Source organism: Leopardus geoffroyi, chromosome B4 (assembly GCF_018350155.1).
Source record: "Leopardus geoffroyi isolate Oge1 chromosome B4, O.geoffroyi_Oge1_pat1.0, whole genome shotgun sequence".
Classification (NCBI taxonomy): Eukaryota; Metazoa; Chordata; class Mammalia; order Carnivora; family Felidae; genus Leopardus; species Leopardus geoffroyi.
Window position 1 is genome coordinate 28,587,543 of NC_059341.1, and position 21,932 is coordinate 28,609,474.

At 35.7% G+C, this 21,932-nt stretch overlaps 1 protein-coding gene across 7 annotated transcripts in view; it reads left to right on the plus strand.

The window, feature by feature from the left end:
- The window catches only part of ZEB1 (zinc finger E-box binding homeobox 1), a 200,340-nt gene that overhangs the window by 168,963 nt on the left and 9,445 nt on the right, over window positions 1–21,932 (plus strand). For 4 of the 7 annotated variants that reach the window (XM_045462974.1, XM_045462978.1, XM_045462979.1 and 1 more), the window contains 4 exons: window positions 405–464; window positions 7,930–8,091; window positions 13,974–14,176; window positions 18,207–18,312. In XM_045462974.1, coding sequence (XP_045318930.1) covers window positions 405–464; window positions 7,930–8,091; window positions 13,974–14,176; window positions 18,207–18,312 — 531 coding nt within the window. Of the gene's footprint in view, window positions 1–401; window positions 465–7,929; window positions 8,092–13,973; window positions 14,177–18,206; window positions 18,313–21,932 lie in introns of all 7 variants that reach the window. The other 3 variants (XM_045462973.1, XM_045462976.1, XM_045462975.1) reach the window with 3 other exon arrangements.

The window sequence follows — 21,932 nt, forward strand, 5'->3', positions numbered from 1 at the left end:
GTTATGAAGGTTAAAAGAAATAAGTTTATAAAGCATCTAGCACAGTGCCTAAAACATAAATCTGTGCTTTGAAGAAACAAAAAAGGAACCCCACTACCTACAGGTAGAACTCCTCTCCCAAAGAAACCCTAAAATCCCAGTATGCTTATAATACTAATGTATATATAATTCCTGGGTTGTATGTAAACATTCACTAATTTTGCTCTTTGATGTACCTTTATGAGTGTGGTAAAACTGCCTGCTTAATTTCTTTTAAAGAGTTTACTTTTCAAGGACACATTACTTCTAAAAGGGAAAAAATCCAAATTGAATATAATCTAAAAGTTACTTTTCAGATTTCTAGATGTTAAAAATGTTTGTGACGCATGTATCTATTTTAATCTTTTGTACTTTGATTTTAGCAGGAAAGGAAGGACAAGAAATCCTGGGGCCTGAAGCTCAGGCAGATGAAGCGGGATGTGCAGGTACTCTCTTGTCATTTTCTTTCATACTGCAGCCTTTGAACAAAGTCTTTTGTGTCACTGGTTTTTGCATTTGTGAGTCGTGAATTTAGTCTGTTTCCTCCTCTTTCATCTTGACCTCCTTCAGTGTTTAAGTACCCAGGCATATAGGGCACTATATGTAGCATATTTTTCCATCCAAAAAATTAGTGTTTAAATGATGATTTGAACACATATCAAAAATTTTACCAAAGCTATAGAAACACAGATTTAACTATTTTGAGTTTCATTATTAGTTACCAGGATCTGCATTGAGTTGCCCACAAGACAGAAAGCAGAAGGGAGAACAATAAGCAAATGTCATGAGTTATCTATAAACCGGATGAGAATCATGAATATTGATGAGTTGAGTGAAAATGTGTCACAGAAAACAAGAGAATCAAATTTTTTTTCTTGTAACTTCTGTGATTGAAAAAGGCCAAGATGAAGTTAAATTATAGTAAACAAGGAAATTTGCTTCTAGATGACTAAAAATACATACACCCTGAGACTTAAGCCTATTCCTCTGTAATGGATTCAAATCAGATTTAAAAAGCAAAAGAGTAGGGGTGGCCTGGGTGGTTCAGTCAGTTAAGCGTCTGACTTCAGCTCAGGTCATGATCTCACAGTTTGCAAGTTCAAGCCCTGTGTTGGGCTCTGTGCTGTCAGCTCAGAGCCTGGAGCCTGCTTCGGATTCTGTGTCTCCCCTCCCTCTCTGCCCCTTCCCCACCTTCTCTCTCTCTCTCCCTCTCTCTCTCTCTCTCTCTCAGAAGTAAACATTTTCAAAAATTTTTTAAAAGAAAATGCTATCTTAAAAAAATACTGTACTTAAAAGTAGTATAATTGTAATTTGTATATTCCACCCTAAGTTAGAAATTTCTATCATATAATTTTAAATAAATTTTGCATTTTCTTTTTTTTTTGGTTTAACAATTCTAGTTTTGCAGTGCATTTTAGTAATATTCCGTAGAGCCCTATAAATTATCTTCCATTATGTAAGATGAGTGTATTTCATAATAATATGTCAAAAATAGATTTTCATCTATAATATAAACGAGCACTGCCATACTTGGCAGTTCTGTAAAACCAAGAGTAAATCTTTGTGCTGTTATTAAAGATGCATTCCAAATTAATTAAATAATACTGGAGTATGTGATGATTTACAGTACTTACTGCCTAAGATTTTATATTCTGCCTTTAACTTGGTTGTGTTTAACTTGCATGAATAATGTATTCAATATGTATGTCATCAAGTATTTGTCATGCTAACGTACACATTATATAAAATATTTAAACTAGATATGTGTTTTTAGTAAATAGTATTAATGAACACAAAAGAATGCTGTTTATTACTCCTTTACTGAATGTTAAATGACTTCTATTACCAGAGTTAAGGGCATCTTTCCCCCTTTTAGGCAAAATGCTATCAAAACAAACATTCACAATTCCGAGTGTCAGTATTTCACCTCACACTTTGCCCTTCACTACAAAAATAAATGAATTTTTTCAGTTGGAACTACTGAGTAGTATATAAATTCCCTTAATCCCCCTCCCCCTCTCTGCAAAGTCACATCTGGAAGTTAAGGTAACCTTGTACTAACTTAAATTATTGCTGAAATGTACGGTCCCTCCACCCAGAGGAAGGTGATCCCTGCAGCTTTATTTCCCTGGAACGTGGGGAGTTAGGAGCAAGCAAACATTTAATAAAGCCCTGAAAAGTGTAGTTGTAAGGAAAGAAGGGTAAAAATTAGACATCTGAGACTTTTGAGCACTTAAACTTTAAAGTTATGTGTTGCCTTTGCTTTTGTTACTTCCTTGACTTCTAGGGAATAATGTGCTGACAAAGTAAACAAAAACATTGTACAGAGGTCATCATCATTAGTTCAGAACTTTGTCAGATCCTTTCTTCAGCTGACTTCCTTTTGCAATTCATGAAGTTAAGAGAACTGAAGTCTCAGTTTAGTATTCAGAGAATGAAAAATTCACCCAAAACCTCCTTTGTTCCTTCTGAGCATCCCTTTTTTGTTTATATAGTTAATAGTTTTGCCAAGTTTGAAAAAAATGCAAGATAGGAAGAAGCCGAAGGATACTTTATTCCAATGGAAATTATTGATAGCTAAATAAAAATGTTTAATCTTTATATTAAATGTTTGCCCCTCTCTCCTTGCTCTAATTCTTGATTATAATCACGAACTCTACACTGTAATTCTGCACTTTGGCAAATGGTTATGGTCATATGGTCCTATGATCCAAAGTAATTCCATACTTTGACAGTCAGCTCTGAGTTTTGTCATATCTAAAGACAGCCAAATTATCATTATGTTTCTATATATTTACTCATCTGTCTACTATTTAAATCTGTAAGTTTATCAGTATTAAGACTAGAAATTTTGCTTTCAAACTGAGCTTTTTACAATGTGCACTTCCCAACACTTAATAAATTTGTGTGTAAAACTGCAAAATTTCTGGTTTCAGCTTGAAATTGTTTTGGTTAGATGCAGGTTCACAGAGACCGCATAGTTTAGTTGGAAAGACCAGAATTTGATACCACATCCCTAATACCAAATATTTGATCTAGTGGTAACACTTTTTTACTATGTATCTAAGTTTTCTGATCCTAGTTATTTTCATTGGGAAAACTTTTAGTTGAGAAATTATAACGCTAACCTTACAGGACTGCTTTTAGAAAAATAGCTAACAATACATATAGCACTTACCATGTGCAGATACAGTACTAAACACATACTATATTAATTTAATTCTCACGACCACCCTCAGAGGTACTATTACTGTCTCCCAAATTTTATATCATGTGGATTGATTATATACTGTCTCACATATTTCTTAATGTACATTTAAATTTTTTTCATTTTAAGTATAAGTAGTTACAATCTAATTTCTGGAATATTAAGAACATTTTTAATATCACTCTTCTATGTAAAATCCAAACAATTTAATACCTGCTAATCATTCAATTTTTAAAAATATGAGTAAGCTCTTCGTTAAGAGTCAGAAATTTTATAGTGTTTACTCATGATATAGAATTTGATGTTAATGTAGTATGTATTTCCTATTTGAAGTTATTTTTGATCAGTTGTCATTTCTTTATAAGAAAAACATGCATATAACTTGAAATTTAAGTTTCTTTTTAATTTCTAGGGATAAGACTCTTAAAAAAATTTTTTAGCATATGGATTTATCATATAATTATCAGTACTACACAGTTGACCACAGCATAAATACATTAGAAACTCTAATAAATAATTATTAAAGAAAAATGTACTGGAAATGAAATTAAAGGAGCCGAAGTATTCTTTGATGAGTTCATTTATCAACGGTTTAATGTTACTTATTTCCAGAGGAAAAAGTGTTCAGCATTAATTCTTTTTCTATGGTTTGTTTAGCACTCAGATAACCTTACTCTCATAAATAAAGGGGTGCAGTACATTTTTGTGATAACTGATTTACTTGATTCTTTATACATCTTTAGAGTTATGTGCAAAGAGTTATGGTTACATACCAATAAAATATTTTTAGTGTGGTTAACTGACAATTCTATTAAATGCTCCTTCAATTCTGTTGAAAGCAAAAATTCAAAGCTACCTAATTTGCTCAAGAATTTGTTTCCCAGTCATTAGAATCATCCACTCCCTGATTCTCTGGGACAAATACCAAAAAGGCTTTACCAACACTTACTGATCAAAGGACTGATGATATCTGTTCTTAGCTTTTGTTATTTTTCCCTCTCATTTAGAGGCACCTTGATTAATATATTCAGAAATGGTTGGGGAAATTGAATAATGTTAATTTCAGTACGTTTTGCCAGTACTTTTTTGTAAAAATCCTTTTATCTTATCACATGAGGTAACAATATTTTCATCAATGCCTTAGAGCTACAAACTTAGTTCATTCAGTTTCTGGAAATTTTGTACCTAATCACCTAACTAGCAAAGCCAGCTATCACTGTTATACCAATTAGTCAGATCAGACTTTCTGTCAGGAAAAAAGTATGTTTTCAGTTTTCTAATTCAAATAATTTTGCCAGTACACTATTTGAGAAATTTTATAAAATGTCTCCTATGAGGAACGTATAAATTCTAAGTAATGAGAAACAGAGAAACATACAAAGTATAAACATATCTTTTAAAAATAGATTATTCACTAACTATAGAGAACAAACTGATGGTTACCAGAGGGAAGGTTGATGGGGGATGGGTTAAATAGGTGATGAGGATTAAGGAGTGCACTTATCATGATGAGCACTGAGTAATGTATAGAAGTGTTGAATCACCATATTGTACAGCTGAAACTAACATAACACTGTATGTTAACTAGACTGGAATTAAAATTAAAAACAATAATTTTCTTAAAAAAGTAGATTATTCAGTAGTGAGGTTATTTATATCTAATATAATTTCTATAAGTTTTAAAAATTTTTGTCTCCAAATGAGTAGTACATTTAGAACCAGTCAGTATATAGGTAAGCTTATAACTTACTCAAGATGCAAGTTTCATGTATAAAATACAGACTGTATAATTCTGCAAAATGTATACGATTTAAAACTCATTATTCTAGCATCTAGCCTAGATGCGTGCACGTGCACACACACACGTACATAATAGGATATAGAAAAATAAACTTTGTATAAGTGAAGACTTTAATTGAAATAAATGTAATATAATTTAATAAAAATATTTTTAAGCATCTTGTAACCTATATGGAATCAATAAATCACATAAAACTTAAATTTCACTCATGAGTATAATCTAGTTTAACTTGAAAACTTGCAGTTACATTGAAAAGATTCAGTGACATGGACTTGTACTGAGTTAGCTGTTCAGAAATGCTTATTTTTCCAGCTGTTGACAGAATGTAGGAAAGATTTTTGAAAATGCTCTTTGCTCTGACCAGGGTTCCTGAAGAGAAGTAAATTTTTTAGTAATAGAGAATTGAACAGGTGGGGTAATTAAAGGAAAACTACTCTCCATCCCTTTGGCCTTACTATTATATATTTGATTTCAGAGCTTCCTAACCAGAGCCAAAATATCCCTATTTCAGTCACCAGGCTTTACTCCTGATAGAAATCCATGTAAACAGGAAAAACTAGAAGGCCTGTGGTGGTTTTATGTTGCCTTGATTAATCAATAAAGTTTTGGGGCGCCTGGGTGGCTCAGTCGGTTAAGCCTCCGACTTCAGCTCAGGTCACGATCTCGCGGTCCGTGAGTTCGAGCCCCGCGTCAGGCTCTGGGCTGATGGCTCAGAGCCTGGAGCCTGTTTCTGATTCTGTGTCTCCCTCTCTCTCTGCCCCCCCCCCCCCGTTCACGCTCTGTCTCTCTCTCTGTCCCAAAAATAAAATAAACGTTAAAAAAAATAATAAAAATTTAAAAAAAAGAAAGAAAAATCAATAAAGTTTTCCCCAATCAGTATTTTGATTTTTTCCCTTTGGCAACCTGGAGGTTTTTATATTCCAAAGCAATGCACCATATTAATGTATTCAAATATGCTTTTTTCTCTTCTTCCTTTTAAGTTTAAGCAAAGGAGGGGGTGACTGGGCGGCTCGGTTGTTTAAACATCTGACTCTTGATTTCGGCTCAGGTCATGATCTCACACGGTTCGTGAGATAGAGCCCCACGTAGGGCCCCACATTGACAGTGCAGAGACTTCTTGGGATTCCCCCTCTCTCTGCCTCTCTCTCTTCCTCTTCCTTGCCCACCCCCCTCAAAAATAAATGAATAAACATTTTTTAACAGGTTGAAGCAATGGATACTATGAAAATGGGATAGTGGGACCTTCTGGATTGTAAGAAAAAATATACACAGAAGTTGAGGATTTAGAAACAAACTCCCTTAAAACCCACAGGACCAGCTTACCTCTTAAGCCTTCACTTACCCCTGAATATAGTAACCCAGTGCTAAATAACTGATAGCTATTGGCTTTATTAAAAAGGAGGGGAAAAAATGGTGGATCACCACGATTACTATGTCATTGGCTTTAAGGTTTTAAACAGCAGCTTCCATGAGGAGTTCAGTTGCTACCACTGTGCAGGACATGTAGCAAGACTCTTTCAACAAGTGTTAAACAAAAACATGCCCCTACCTCAGCATTTCAATTGGGCCCTATTTTAGTCTGCTGGGAAATGCTGTTTTACAAATTTAGAACTGACAGTTCAGCCTGAAGTGTATAAAGAAGTCAGCCATGAGACACCAGGGAAACCTACAACCCATTACAGTTACTACCACCATGGAGTAGACACTGTCCTCTGGAGCCAGTGGAGGAGGAGATGGAGGAAAACCATGGCGCAGCAATCCTGCTTTAGAAATTCAGCAACACTCTGGAGTACCATCGCGAAGTTGAAAGCATTCCATTATCTCCTGAATCTTTCTAACTGAAGAAAAAAAATGCCTCTGCCTAATCCCACTGCTAAACATTTATTAAGGCAGAAATAGAGAAAGAATAGCTTTGTATATACATATGAATACTAAAGGAAATCAGCAGTTTTAAGGATTTGACACTCTTTGAATCTTGCTAAAAAATTTTCTAACTACAGATAGCTATTAACACTGTTTTCTTTTCTTTTTTTTGAATGTTTATTTTATTTTTGACAGAGAGAGACAGAGCATGAGCGCAGGAGGGGCAGAGAGAGAGGGAGACACAGAATCCGAAGCAAGCTCCAGGCTCTGAGCTGTCAGCACAGAGCCCAGCGCGGGGCTCGAACTCACAGACCGCGAGATCATGACCTGAGCCGAAGTCGGACATTCAACCGACTGAGCCACACAGGCGCCCCAATGTTTTCTAAGAAATCACATAACAGAACTGAACTTCAAAGTGGTTTATACTGAGAATGATTCAGATTTAAGCTACAACTCTAACATCCAGTAGGTTGCTAGGAGGGACTAAGGTTTGAGAGCTCAGGTTTTCTCTTCCTTTTTTCCTTGCATGATCATTGAGAAGTTAAGAATTCAGTCAGCTGTATTAGCTTTTCTGTGTCTTGTTTATCAGTAAGGTGGACTAGAAGTACAACTCTCAAGTTTAAAAGGGATAGTGTGAAAATTTCAAGACTTTTATTGTAACACTTTCTAAAAGACTTCTCAATAGAGGCACCTGGGTGGCTCAGTTGGTTAAGCACCTGACTCAGTTTCAGCTCAGGTCATGATCTTGCATTCATGGGATTGAGCCCCACATCAGGCTCTGTGCTGACAGCATGGAGCCTGCTTGGGATTCATTCTCTCTCTCTCTTTCTCAAAATGAATAAATATTTTAAAAAAAAATAAAATACTTCTTAATCGAGGACAACAGAATGAGTGAGTTTTGCTTTTAATTTTTGGTAAATATTTCCTACAAATTCGAGAACAGTAATGTATTCTCTTAAAGTAAATAATTTCTTATCTAGAAAAGCTTTGTAACAACTTGGCAGTGAATTGCTTTCTATAAAGTATGCATTTCTTTTAGTAAAAGATGATGAATGTGACTCAGATGCAGAAAATGAACAAAACCATGATCCTAATGTTGAAGAATTCCTGCAACAACAAGACACTGCTGTCATTTACCCTGAGGCACCTGAAGAGGACCAGAGGCAGGGCACACCAGAAGCCAGTGGTCATGATGAAAATGGTAAATGGAGCTTCACAGTTGTTTTCGCTTTCATCTTTAAAGGATTATTTCCATAATTCTACAATGGGAACCTACTCTACTCTAGGGAACACTTTTGAAAACCAGAATTTATTTATTGCAGGTGCCTACAGAAAATAATCTCTCTCTTTAATGACTGGAAGGTTTTTATCATAGAAGTATAGTATTAAATAAGTGGCATTTCATGTATATAGTGATAACTCCACTGTAGTGAAATGCTTAGAACAGTGCCTGGTTATTGATTTCCATTCACTCACATGGCAGCAAGTTAGAGGGAGCTAGAATGACCCTTAACTGCGTCTTGATTTTTTTTTCCCACTATTCTAGCAAGCAAACCATGGGTATCTGGTTCAAAACATACTGATTTGGAGACAAATGGGGTTTTTTATCTCTGCTCTAGTCTATTCATTCTGATACAAACAGCCAGTGTATAAAAAGTAGTAAAGTGCCAGGGCACCTGGGTTGCTCAGTCGGTGAAACGTCGGACTTTGGCTCAGGTCATGATCCCATGGTTCATGAGCTCAAGCCCCATATGGGGCTCTCTGCTGTCTGCATAGAGCCTGCTTCAAATCCTCTGTCCCTCTCTCCCTCTGCTCCTCCCCCCACCCTTTCTTTCTCTCTCTCTCAAAAATAAATAAACATTTTAAGTGGCAAAATGCAATACTAATTATGTTCATACTCCCCTGGAAGGAAATAAGCTGTCATTCTTCCCTTCCATCCACTAGAAACAGATGCAAATAGCATGCAAATATTCCTATAAGAAATTTTATGTAAGATCTACACCAAGAACTAAGTTACTTGGAATGTTTAAGAATATTTAAAGTATTAAAATTCTAAATCTGGTTTGATTTTGGGAGGGTTCCCAGTTTGGAGGATAGATATAAATTAATATTTAAATAATCACCTATTTAAAAAGACTTTTTTAGAGAATTTTTAGGCTTACAACAAAAGACAGAGGTACAGATATTTCCCATACACCCCTTGCCCCTACGGTATGCATAGCTTCTCCCATTATCAACATAACTGACCAGAATGGTACCGTTTTTACCAAGGATAAACCTGCATTAACACATCATAATCACCCAAAGTCCATAGTCTACCTTAAGATTCATTCTTGGTGTACATTCTTTGGGTTTGGACAAATGTATAATGACATGTATCCATCATTGTAATACCTTCATAGAATATTTTTGGTGCCCTGAAAATCCTCCATGCTTTGCCTGTTCATCTTTCTCCACCTACCCTCACCCCTGGAAACTACTGATCTTTTTGTTTCCATAGTTTTGCCTTTTCCAGAATGTCATATAGTTGGACTTCTACATCATGCAGCTTTTTAAGTGTTTTTTTTTCACTTAGTAATACTCATGTAAGTACATGAAAATCCATGTATTTTCATGGCTTGATAGCTCATTTATTTTTAGTGCTGAATAATATTCCATTGTCTGGATGTACCACGGCTTATTTATCCATTCACCTACTGAAGGACACCTTGGTTACTTCCAAGTTTTGGCAATTATGAATAAAGTTGCTATACACATCTATGTGCAGATTTTTTGTAGACATAAGTTTTAAACTCCTTTGGGTAAATACCAAGAAGTGCATATGCTGGATCACATGGTAAGATAAAAGTATGTTTAGTTTTGTAAGAAACTGCCAAACTGTCTTCCAAAGAGGCTTGTACCACTTGTACCACTTTGCATTCCCACCAGCAGTGTGAGTTTCTGTTCCTCCACATCCTCGCCAGCATTTTGTGGTGTCACTGTTTTGGATTTTGACCATTCTGATAGGTGTGTAGTGGTATCTTATTGTTTTAATTTGCGTTTCCCTGATGACATATGATGTGGAGCATCTTTTCATACTTATTTGCCATCTGTATATCTTATTTGGTGAGGTGTCTGCTAAGGTCTTTGGACTGTTTCTTAATCAAGTTATTTGATTTTTTTTTTATCATTGAGTTTTAAGAGTCCTTTGTATACTTTGGATAATAGTCCTTTATCTGATGTGCCTTTTGCAAATATTTTTCCCAGTCTGTACCTTGTCTTCTAATTCTTTTGATACTATCTTTCACAGAACAGAAGTTTTTCATTTTAATGGATCCCAGCTTGCCAATTCTTTCTTTCATGGATCGTGCCTTTGGTGTCGTATCTAAAAACAGCATTGTCATACCCATGGTCATCTAGGTTTTCTCCTGTTGTCTTCTAGGAGCTTTATAGTTTTGCATTGTACAGTTAGGATTGTGGTCCATGTTGAGTTAATTTTTGTGAATAGTGTGAGGTCTTGTGTGTAGATTCACTTTATGCATGTCCTGGATGTTTAGTTGTTCCATTACTATTTGTTGAAAACACTATCTTTTACTCCATTGTATTGTTTTTCCTCTTTTGTCAAAGACCAGTTGACTGTATTTATGAGGATATTTTTGGCTCTCTGTTCCATTGGTCCCTTTGTGTATTCTCACACCAATACCACACTGTCTTGATTACTATGACTTTATAGTGAGTGTTGAAGTTAGGTACTATCAGTCCTCCAACTTCATTTTTCACCTTCCATATTGTGTTGGCTCTTCTGGGTCTTTTGCCTCTTCATATAAACACTAAAATGTTTGTCGGTGTCCATAAGATAACTCTCCAGATTTTGAATGGAATTGCATTGAATCAAGTTGGAAATATCAAGTTGGCAAGAACTGGCATCTTGACAATATTAGTCTTCCTACCCTTAAACATTGAATATCTCTCCACTTATTTCGTTCTTTGATTTTTTTTTATCAGAGTTTTATAGTTTTCCTCATATAAATCTCATACATATTTTGTTAGATTTGTACCTAAGTATTTCAACTTTTTCGTGCTAAATAAATGTTATTGTATCAATCACCTTTAAAATATTTGAAGGAAATTGAGAAGAATGGTATAGAAAACAAAACCGATTCCATTGCAGAGAGTCAACTGTACCTTCCTTAAATCAGGAATCAGCTAGGAAAAAGAGCAGAAATAGAAAATTCACCTCAGAATAGATACAATTTTCTGTAACCAAATCAATGACAAAGGAAATAGAAGTAGGGCACTCTAGAACCCATTCCTCCAGTGTGCCAAAAGGACACATTTTTGAAGACTATAGTTATTGCCCCTGGGGACACAGTGTCACAGCTTAATGAATAGTATTCTATTGATCTGTTTGCATAGTTGGAGAGTCTGGAGTTATAGGCATTATAATCCTATAGGGCCCTACCATTTCTACCTTCATTTCTCAGGGGTTTTTTTCCTTAAAATTTGTTAACATTTCACCTGAAGAAGCAATAGGTTGCAATAAATATGAAAAGGAAATAAAGAATTTTTAATGTATATGTATATATATGTAAATTTTTATGTAATAGTTTTTTTTAAAAAACCTCAGCAAAAGAAAATAATGAAAACTAATCTTCCATTGCACAGATCAAATAAGGTGAAATGTTGTAAAGTCCATTGTTATTAATCAACATGTTAAAATCCCATAAAAGTTGGTGCCCTAACCATTTCTCAATTAGTAAAACATTTGAATTACAGAATATGTTTTTAATTCAGGTTTTCATTACTTTCAGGTGTACTGCTAATAAAGTATTTCACGGTAGATATTCTTTCACACCAGCACTATCTGATTATCCTCAGAAGACCTTAAGTTTTTAAAGGTTTAGTGGATTAAACACGCTCTCCTGCACTTCATAAATTCTGAAAGGGCAAACTTTGCTCCAGCAGGTTGAAGTATCACAAATTCTGAATCATTGAGGCGCAAATGAAGAAGATTTTTCAAAGTGTTTTATATCAAGTACTACTCTGTCTGAAGTGTTCGCTACCTAGCAAGGGAAGTTTAGGATACAAAAATTAAATCTTTTTTAAATAAGCATATTCTTAGTCACAGATACATAAGGAAATTATTCAAAAAAATAGACCTAGGTTGGATTTTTTAGTTGTCTTGAATTGCTACCTTAAGTTTATTATAAGAATTCTAAAAAGCAAATTTTCTTCCTTACATGACAAGCCTGCATTGCTAACAAGTGATATTAAATATATATATATATATATATATATATATATATATATATATCTCCAGTATTTTTCAAAGCTACAAACAAAAGTTTTTATTTAACTATCAAGCCTGTTCATTCTATAATTTGCTTAGTATGTCAAATATTCAGATTTACTTTTCACTGTTTTATGCTTGTACCTAAAAGAGTAAATTCATGTCTCCTATGTGTGAGAAATTCAGTAGATCCTGACTCATGAAAATAATAACTTGCTGGTAAAATATGGGCAACCTATAATTTTAAAAAATCATTAGTATCTTGTTTATTAATGATGAAGGCAGAGAAGAAAATAGAACATAATGAGAGCAGACAGCTGTATTACGCTATGGAGTATGAGCAGCTTAAGTAATGGAAATCACATTGTGGTTCTGGTGCCAATAATGAAGCACCTGCAGTGGCTGACTTGGACTTTTGCCATTGGAACCAGCTAACATCAATATTATGGCCTAGGTACTGTGGCAAGGAGAATGTCCCAAATGCTGATTTCCTGTTTGTCTGTACAAGTAGGAAATTCATACTAGACAAAACATAACATGATTTCCAAAACAATTTCATGCAGCTAATCTAATCCTCACAGAAGTAGGTCATTTTAGAGACATCACCAACAGAAGGGTCTCTGATTCCAGTTGCCTTGCTAGCTGATAATAAAGATACCATCATAAACTTGAGGGGTTTGGTTGTTTGATTTTATTCATATATTTGATACGTATTTCAACATAATTAACAAGCTATGTGGGGTCAGGTGGTCAGTCTATTTGAAGGCTGGTTATTGAGCAAGACTTTTAATTTATATGGACATGAATTTCAATAAATGTAATATATGTTTATGAAGGATTTTGAGACTGTAATGAAATTTTCTTTGATAGTCTTTTCTCAATAAGAAATTCAAAATGAAGATAGAAATACTATTTACAATAAATTATCATTTAGGAAACTTTTTAAAGAAAGAAATATGGAAAACCACTCTTAGTTAAACAGTATTAATTGGCAAAATGGTACCATGTTTTAGGATTGTTAGGCTTAGATGTTTCCATATGTAAAAATATGGTTCATTCCATGAACTCCAGTTTTCCCATATTGCCTTTATTTTTTGAAACCATCCTCTATATTTATCCATATAAAATTCCACAGAAAATGTATCATTGTATTTCAGTAAGGAAAAGAACATGAAGAAGCATGCATGGGAGGTCCTTGGGGCCCAGGCCTAGATCTGGCTCCTGCTCCTCATTTCCCCCCAGTACACAGCTATTTTGGTCTGAACTCTGTCATACGGCCACACCTAACTGCAGGAGTGTCTTGGAAACATAGTCTAATTATGTACTACTCCCTATCTGATGATAATCATTTTATAGTGTCATTTCCAAATTTGAAAGAATGAGCATTAAATAAATAATGATGACATTGTTACCAATAGAAAGATTCTATTATGATGTAAAGTCCCCTTTAATATGTATACATTTACAAATATAACCTATATTCTGATTTTACCTTTGTTTTCTTTGTCTAATTAACCATACAAAAAGAAGGGAATATTTTCAGGTTAGCAAAAAGATAGGGGACTTTGAAGTCGGACAGCACATGTTTGAATCCTGACTTTATCATTTACTGGCCATGTGACTTTTAAGTTATTTTACCTTCCTGAGCCTCCAGTTTTCTCTTTTATTAAATAGAATGAATATCATTGTATTAAGGGTCAGTATAAAGTGGGTAGCATAATATCTGGCATGTAGCCTAGAGACTCAATGGTAGGTACCTTTGGTAATATTTTTTGAATGTTTTAAAGTAGAAATATATGATCTTTCTTTTACAGGAACACCAGATGCATTTTCCCAGTTACTCACCTGCCCATATTGTGATAGAGGCTATAAACGCTTTACCTCTCTGAAAGAACACATTAAATATCGCCATGAAAAGAATGAAGATAACTTTAGTTGCTCCCTGTGCAGTTACACCTTTGCATACAGAACCCAACTTGAACGTCACATGACATCACATAAATCAGGAAGAGATCAAGTAAGTGAAATGACTGAGAGTTCACTCTCAACCCTCCACAGAAGGCAACAGTTCCAATATACTTAAAAGAATGTACTAGACAGTGTCTTGTCTGCAGCCTTATACAAATTAAAGAGATTATTTGAATTGTCTTGTCATTTCTGAGTTACAAAGCGCATATAAACATTATTTTAGAAGTAAGTTTCTTTTCTTTTTTAGATAAGATCCCTTTCATCTCAATTTAATTGTTTTGCTTATACCATAACAAATATTTCCCTTAAAGTTTAGAACTAGATTTCAAAATGCATTCTACTGAAATGCTCAGTGTAGGAAAGAGAAATGTTGGTTTCATAAACCATATGACTAAGTACTAGCCAATTAAGAAGGAAAGCAAATAATAATAAAAACACTTTTCTGGGAACCAATGACTGCTTACTCTAAGTTATTGTGTTCTGTTTACACTAGTAAGGGAAGTGACTTCCTCTAAGAACCTAAAGTTTAGATTCTAACCATTTTTATTCTGAAGACTCCATTTTCATTTGGTTTCTTCTCCTTCTGTGTTGCTTTGATTCAGTTTTTCATGTGTAAACCAAGACTGTTCTATAAATTACATTTGAACTTTTGGCTCTATACTTAAAGATTAAAGGCTAAGAAACTTTTGCCAGTTATCCTTCTTTTATAAGATCCTGAGAAGTGTCAACTCTACACAATCACATTAATATCAACATAATTCTAACTGTAAAAATCAAATATTCAACTGCACAGGATATTTGAAAGTTTTGTGTTGTGGTTGGGGCACATGTCCAGTTTCTTACATCAAAGGATTATGAATATCTATAAACCTGAATGCGTGAGAACTCTGCCCTCTGTGTGGACATAATAGAAGTCACATATCTCATAGAGAACAAATTAGACCCTTTCTAAGATGATGGCTAAACAAACAAACAAACAAACAAATACAGCAGAAACAGAATCATCGAGGACTAACCTGTCTTCTCAGGACTTTGGCAAGGATGCTCACAAAATCACAAAATAAGGGGGAGAGGATGGCAATCAGGAAGTATAGGACCAACCTTTCCTTAGTTAGGTTAATGGTTAAGTCCTTGAAGGAACACTTGAAATTGGGGAGAATACCAAGAGAAGGGAGAAATTGATACAGGGAAGGAACTACTGAAGACAAAGACCATCCATCTACATCTGCCCCTATGTAAGTCTTATCAGGGACAATGCGGAAGAATGCCTTTTCCATCTGGGAGTCCTGACAGACAAGCCTTTGGGGAGCAGAGCCAAACTGCAAATGTTGCCCCCATATCCTCTCTATACCAAGGGCCCTTGCCAAAGAAAAGGATCTACAAAGCACAGGTAGAACTATTGGTGAAAGCAAGAGATACCATTATAGAAGCAAATCATAATATCTCTAAGCAACATAAAAGCCAGGTTTGTGGTGATATTTCTGATGGGTTCAAACGTAATAGGTCTTATATATGAAGCGTGTGGTCAGAGGAAGGTCAGAAAAGCACTGTGATTAATACAGGGACCAGTAATGTGAGGCAATATTACCAAGATATCTTGGATACAATTTAGGTTATGGGGCAGCAAACCTGAGTACAATGTCTATCTTCCTGCCTTTGAAAATCATACCATGACTTAAAAATAAGCATTTCCATGTCTTATTAATTTATTCATTAGATGCATATTTGTGTTTCTGTCACATGTCAGGCCCTGTTCTAGGTGTTAAAGGCACAATAGTGAAAAAGACAAGCAAAGATCCTGACAATAGGGAGCATATATTAGTAGGTGATATAAAATGTAAGGACAGATAGTATGAAGAAAAATAAGGTAGAGTAAGAGGATAAAAAGTGAAGAAAGTTGCTACTTTTTTAAGATAGGGAGAACTTTCTGAGAATAGGACATCTGAACTAAGACCTGAATGAAAGGATGGAGCCAGCCATGGAAAGATTGGGCGGGGGGGAGGGGTGTTCCAGTCAAAGGGAACAAAGGGAAACATAAAAAGACCTTGAGACAGAAGCCTGCCCAGCATCACCAAAGGACAGCAAGGAGGCCAGTGTGAATAAAAGGTTCTCGAGAAAGATGGTGAGACCAGGGAGGCATTAGGGGCCAGATGATGTACCCCCTTCTATAGGCCATGATAGAGACTTTTGATTTTATTCTACAGAGTGACAGGAGGCCTTTGAAGGATATTGAGTTTTATCTTTATTTTTTTATTTTTAAGGGAACAGTGGTTCTTGGGTGAAGAGTAGATCAAGAGAGACAAGAATGAAAGCAGGGAGATCATTTACAAGCAAGGAAACTATTTGGAGAATACTGCTATAATCCAGGCCGAAGGTGGTGGTGGCTTTGAACTCACTGGTGGTGACAGACATGACATAATGATGAATGTTAGATTCAGAGTGTATTCAGATGGCCTGCTGATGGATTGAGTAAGGGTGTAAAATGTGAAGAAAGCAAGGAATCAAGGATTACTCTAAAGTTCAAAGCCTAAGCAATAATCAAATAAATGAGGGCATCATTTACAAAAACAAGAAACACCAGAGGAGGAGCTGATTCTCAGAAATTAAGGGTTCAGTAAATCATGTAAAGTTTCACATGCCCATTGCTTTCCAACTGGCAATATCAAGGACTCAGTTGGCCGTGAGAGCCTGGAGTTAAGAGGTGTAGAGATAAACTGTTGGGAGTTGTCACCATATGTTTGGTGCTTAAAGCTATAGGTTTGGATGCAGTAGGACCTGATACCTAGTAAGTTACTTATTCTCTTTCCTTCCTGTATGAAAAACACAAGGGAGACTTTAGCGAGGGTGAGAGTGAAGCAAGTAGTACTTGAGTTGAGCTTTTGAAGTATGGGTAGAATCTTAATAGTCATAATTGTGGGGAAGTATAGCCAAGAAATAAGGAATAGTATAAACCAAAGGAAGGAGATAGAGAAGAGCAGTATATGTGCCAACACCGAGACTCCCTAAGTGACTGAGGGATGACCTTCTTCTAGAGAGCTGGTGTGGAATAAGCCTGGAAACTCAGGAGCTATAAACTTGGAATGTACAGACTCAGAATCTATATTCAGGTGTTAATGGGGAGCCTTTGGAGATTTATGAGCAATTTGTGGTTTATGAGGTTTATGATACAATTCAATTCAAGCAGCACTTCTGTATGATTAACGAACAAAAAATGCAGAAACAGACTCAAACACAGAGAACACACGGGTGGTTGCCAAAGGGGAGGGCGGGGGACAGGCACAATGGGTGAAGGGGAGTGGGAGACGCAGACTTTCAGTTATGGAATGAACCAGGCATGGGGATGAATGGTACAGCATAGAGAATATAGTCAATGGCATTGTAATAGCGTTGTGTGGTGATAGATGGTGGACTCTCGTGGTGAGCACAGCGTAACACATGGAGTTGTTGAATCACTGTGTTGTGTGCTGAAACTAATGTAACATTGTGTGTCAGCTATACTCCACTGAAAAACTTACTTAATTTAAATCATAAATAAATTTAATGATGGATCAATAAAAGTAAATAAATAAAGTAATGGGACCTGGGGGGAAAAATCTAAGAGTGCAGAATATATTTGAAATATATAGTGGAAATTTGATCAACCAGACAGAAAGCTACTATAATAACCCATATCTGGATGAAAAGATGGAAGTATTTTTAAATCATCAGATGAAAGTACATTTTGGAAATATCAAGCGTCCAAGAGGATAAACTACTTGAAAAAGTCTGGCCTGCAGAAGAGATAATCTCTAGTTCCTAGTAAAATATATTATCTTATTTGTGCTAAATACTGTATTACTCAATAAAGTATGATTCTAATACTCTAAATGAGCAAGTGGAGATTTTTCTCTGTGTCAGAATTCTGTTCCCATTATCGCACTTCGTTTGGTAATATTCCAAGTGTTAAATTTTCATGACTGCCTCAGTTTGAGGCCTTTGAGAAGCAGAATTCACCAGAATAATACTTTTAGCAGATTGGCCGTTCTTTTATGTCCAAAGCTTTTTTGCCTTATAATTAAACTATCAATTCTTTCTTACAGAGACATGTGACACAGTCTGGGGGTAATCGTAAATTCAAGTGCACTGAATGTGGAAAAGCTTTCAAATACAAACATCATCTAAAAGAGCACTTAAGAATCCACAGTGGTAAATATTTGTTTTCTTTCTACATCTTGAATATTATAGCATATGTGGTAATAAAGAAATCTGTCATAACATGTGGTCTAGACACATGATCAGGAACATCTTGCTTTTTCTTTTAGGGTAAAGACTTATCTGGAGAAATTTTCTATTTATAAGTGACATTTTTGGAGTCTTAATCTCTAACTGAAGCACGTTAAGCTAATGTAATATGACATACTCCAAATTTCCTAATCAGAATATAGCATGTTTTAACAAGAAGAGCAGCCTCCTTTAGCTTTCTGATGGATGTTAATTTCATTGTCTCTTTTGCACAGTTAGCTAGGGAAGGACAAAGAAGATTCACAAGTCACAGTTTGCACAAGAAAGTAAGATGGAGACATTCTTAACATGAGAGAAGTAGAAGTGGAAACTCCAGATAGAAAATGGTGTGTGGGGTGATGCGGAGCTAGCCAGACAAGGCAGCACTGAGAATTGAAAAGAAAAATGTGTTCACCTATCATTTCACCATTCTATTCCATATCACTTTCTAAGTTGTTACTTATAAAATGATACTACAGGATAAAAATATGTCTGTTTTAGAAACTTCTAAACATAAAGAACTGTATTTGCATTTCTTTAACGGTGCCACTTCAACAAAAGCTATAAAGAAAACTCGGTAGCGTCCCACGTGGCACTATGAAATCTGTTCATCTCCTGACTAATTTTGATATGTTATTTTAGATTTAAATAGTTTTAGTGAAAAAGAACTGTTTTCTAATTAACGAGAAATTATGAATGTCTGCACATGGCTTATTTCGTGGAAATTATTGTATTGACGTTTACATCTTACAGATATCCTACAAAAAAAGTACAGTGGGTGGCCCTGTGAGGGGTGATTGGTGATATCTGTGTTTTATTTTGGAACCGCATTTCTAGAAGTTTTACTGTCTTGCTCATTGAGGGCTAAATAATGTTAAAGTTACCACTTTTGTTGAAACCAAGATTGTTGCATAGACATTTAAATATTTTCACACTTTAATATTTCTGGAAATTAGAGGTTGTTGTCTTTTGCAGTTGCCACAAGATCCTATTTCATAGAGAAGCTCGTGGGCAATTGAAAAATTTCCATCAATAATACATTTTTAATGACCTATTATTTTCTTACCACAGATGATTTGAAGTTGTTGATAGAGATATAGCTAACTCAAGAGAGTTTTCTTAAATTTTGAGATCGGGGGTAAAGGAAGGAAAAAGTAAAATTTAGAGTAAGATTCACGTACAAAATGAATGTCATATGGTCCTGTTGCACTTACATAGGAGGATTCACCAAACCTGCAGGTGATACAAAATTGGGAAGCATGGGTCACACCAAAGATTAAAATTGCAGGGCTAGAAACAGGAAGTTGATATTTAATCACAAAACTCTGCATTGACATTCAAAAAGCAGTCTTGATCAAGTAGAAAGTGGGGAGCTACTACTGTCTGTACTGGAAAAATGTTAGGAGTCTGGATGGTCAAGAGCTTCCGATAAGCTTGTTAGCAGTGCGCTGCTGCTGCAGCTGAAGTAGCTAGTGAAAATTTAGGTCGTGTCACGGCTCACAGTGCACCCTCTGTGCTGTGCGCAGTCCATTCCTTATGTATTTATACCTGTCTTAATATGAGGCTTGTATGCCCTTAATACAGCAGGAAATTTTAATTTATAAAAATATATTAGGAAAGTAAAGTAAAGAAAGTAGCACAAGCATGAAGTAAGCATGAAAACAAATGAATACCACGAAATGCCACGCACGTGCTGAAAGTGGACCACACATCAAACTCTAAGGTTTGGGAAATATGAAAACTACGTCAGTAACTGAGACCCAGACAGTCCATAAGTAAAAGGAATCAGTGACTAGAAAAAGCATCACTCTTGCTGCTACTAAGTAAGTCCATAGGGAAAGCTGTTCCTTGGAGCATCATAAAGAGGAAAGGACAAAATACGTTTTATGTCATTTCCCCCAAATATCCTCAGAATAATACAGCAGAGAATTTGATAGGGTTTTCTTTTTAAAACAAGACTGTCCAATAGGAGGCCAGTGATATTTCACCAAAATGCAGTTCAGGAAAAGCATGTCTCCAGGACAGCCACTTGGATACAATTCGAGTGTACAGCTTTCTGATGGTCTGGTTTATTCCAAGGGAAGGTAGCCAAGTGGGGCTATTCAATGTCCTCCCGGGACTGGTACCAATCTGTAAACATGTGGTGACTGGGTCTTGCAAAGGCAAATTACAGAAATTGAGAGCAAGCATTCAGAAACTATTGTACAAAGAAAACGCTGTGACAATTTTATTATATTTGATACAATATCAATCTGGTATTAGATTGGAAATTTAAAACGAAAAAAAATGAAGAAAAAAAAACCCCACCCTTCACCACAGATAGTTTTGAAAGCACTGTTTAGAGTATCTAGCAATGGATGAGCTTCATAGCCTTAAAGAAACCTCTGTAATTTTGTTCTCAGCTGTGTTTTTAATCAGGGCCTTCAAATTATACTCCCTAAAATTACCGGAATTGTTGCTCTCTTCTGATACCATTAAAATGAGCCCTCTGCAGAGTCATGTGTGTTGCCCATCATCTGAACTCTGCCTGTGGGAGCTGAGCTATGATGAGGGGCAGATCACCTCCCCTCCACTCAGAGGTGAGGCAAAAGAGCTCCTGCTCCCAGCCCGTGATCCTCTCCAGAAAATAATTTAGGTTTTTTCGATAGCCCTAGACCTTTAGCCTGGAAAAGTTTTACATCAGATGCAACCAAACACCCACTTCTGCCATTACAAAAAAGAAATCAGTATTCATGGGACATCTGACTTTTCACAGCACAACTTCCTGATGCCACCTCCAGGGTTTAACAGTTGCAGGACAGATGAATTAGGTGACATACTTTAGCTATAAACCGTAAAGCTAGGAAATCAGAAACAAGAGGTTTTCCAACAAACATAGTGGATTTGGCTTTACAATGTTTGTTCTGCACTTTATTTCTGGTGATGATACAATATCAGGTAACTCCCAACAATAATAATGATAACTAGTATTTATTGAATACTTAACTATTTACAGCCACATTCTAGTTATATGGGTACATAAATGCATACAGTCCTCACCACGGCCTTATGAGATAGATGCTATTATTTCCTCCTTTTTTACTGATGAGAACATGGAGGTTCAGAGAGCTTAATTAACCTATCCAAAGTCACTCAGCCTCTTCATGGCAAAGCCGGAGCCCCAGTGTAGGTATCCTGACTCCAAAGTGGTTGCCTTAGCCACTGTGCTCCTCTGTCTCCCTGTTTGTAAAGATAAAAATAATCTATATTATAGATTCTTATGTTTTGAGTGTCTCTAGCAAGAGAGCAAGCATATAGCTTATCTAAAAATGTTATCCAATAATTTAAAATGTTATCCAATATTTTAAAATGTTAAAATGGAGATATACTAAAACGTATCCCTCATTTTACCCCCACTGGAAATTTTCCTGATACATTTTGAGTATTGAATCATATTTCAGGCATCCCTTTGGAAAGATATTGATAAATTGGAGAATTTCCAGAGATGAGTTAACAAGTGGGTAAGGGTTCTAAAAACCATGTCCTATGAGGAGTCTTTGAAGGAC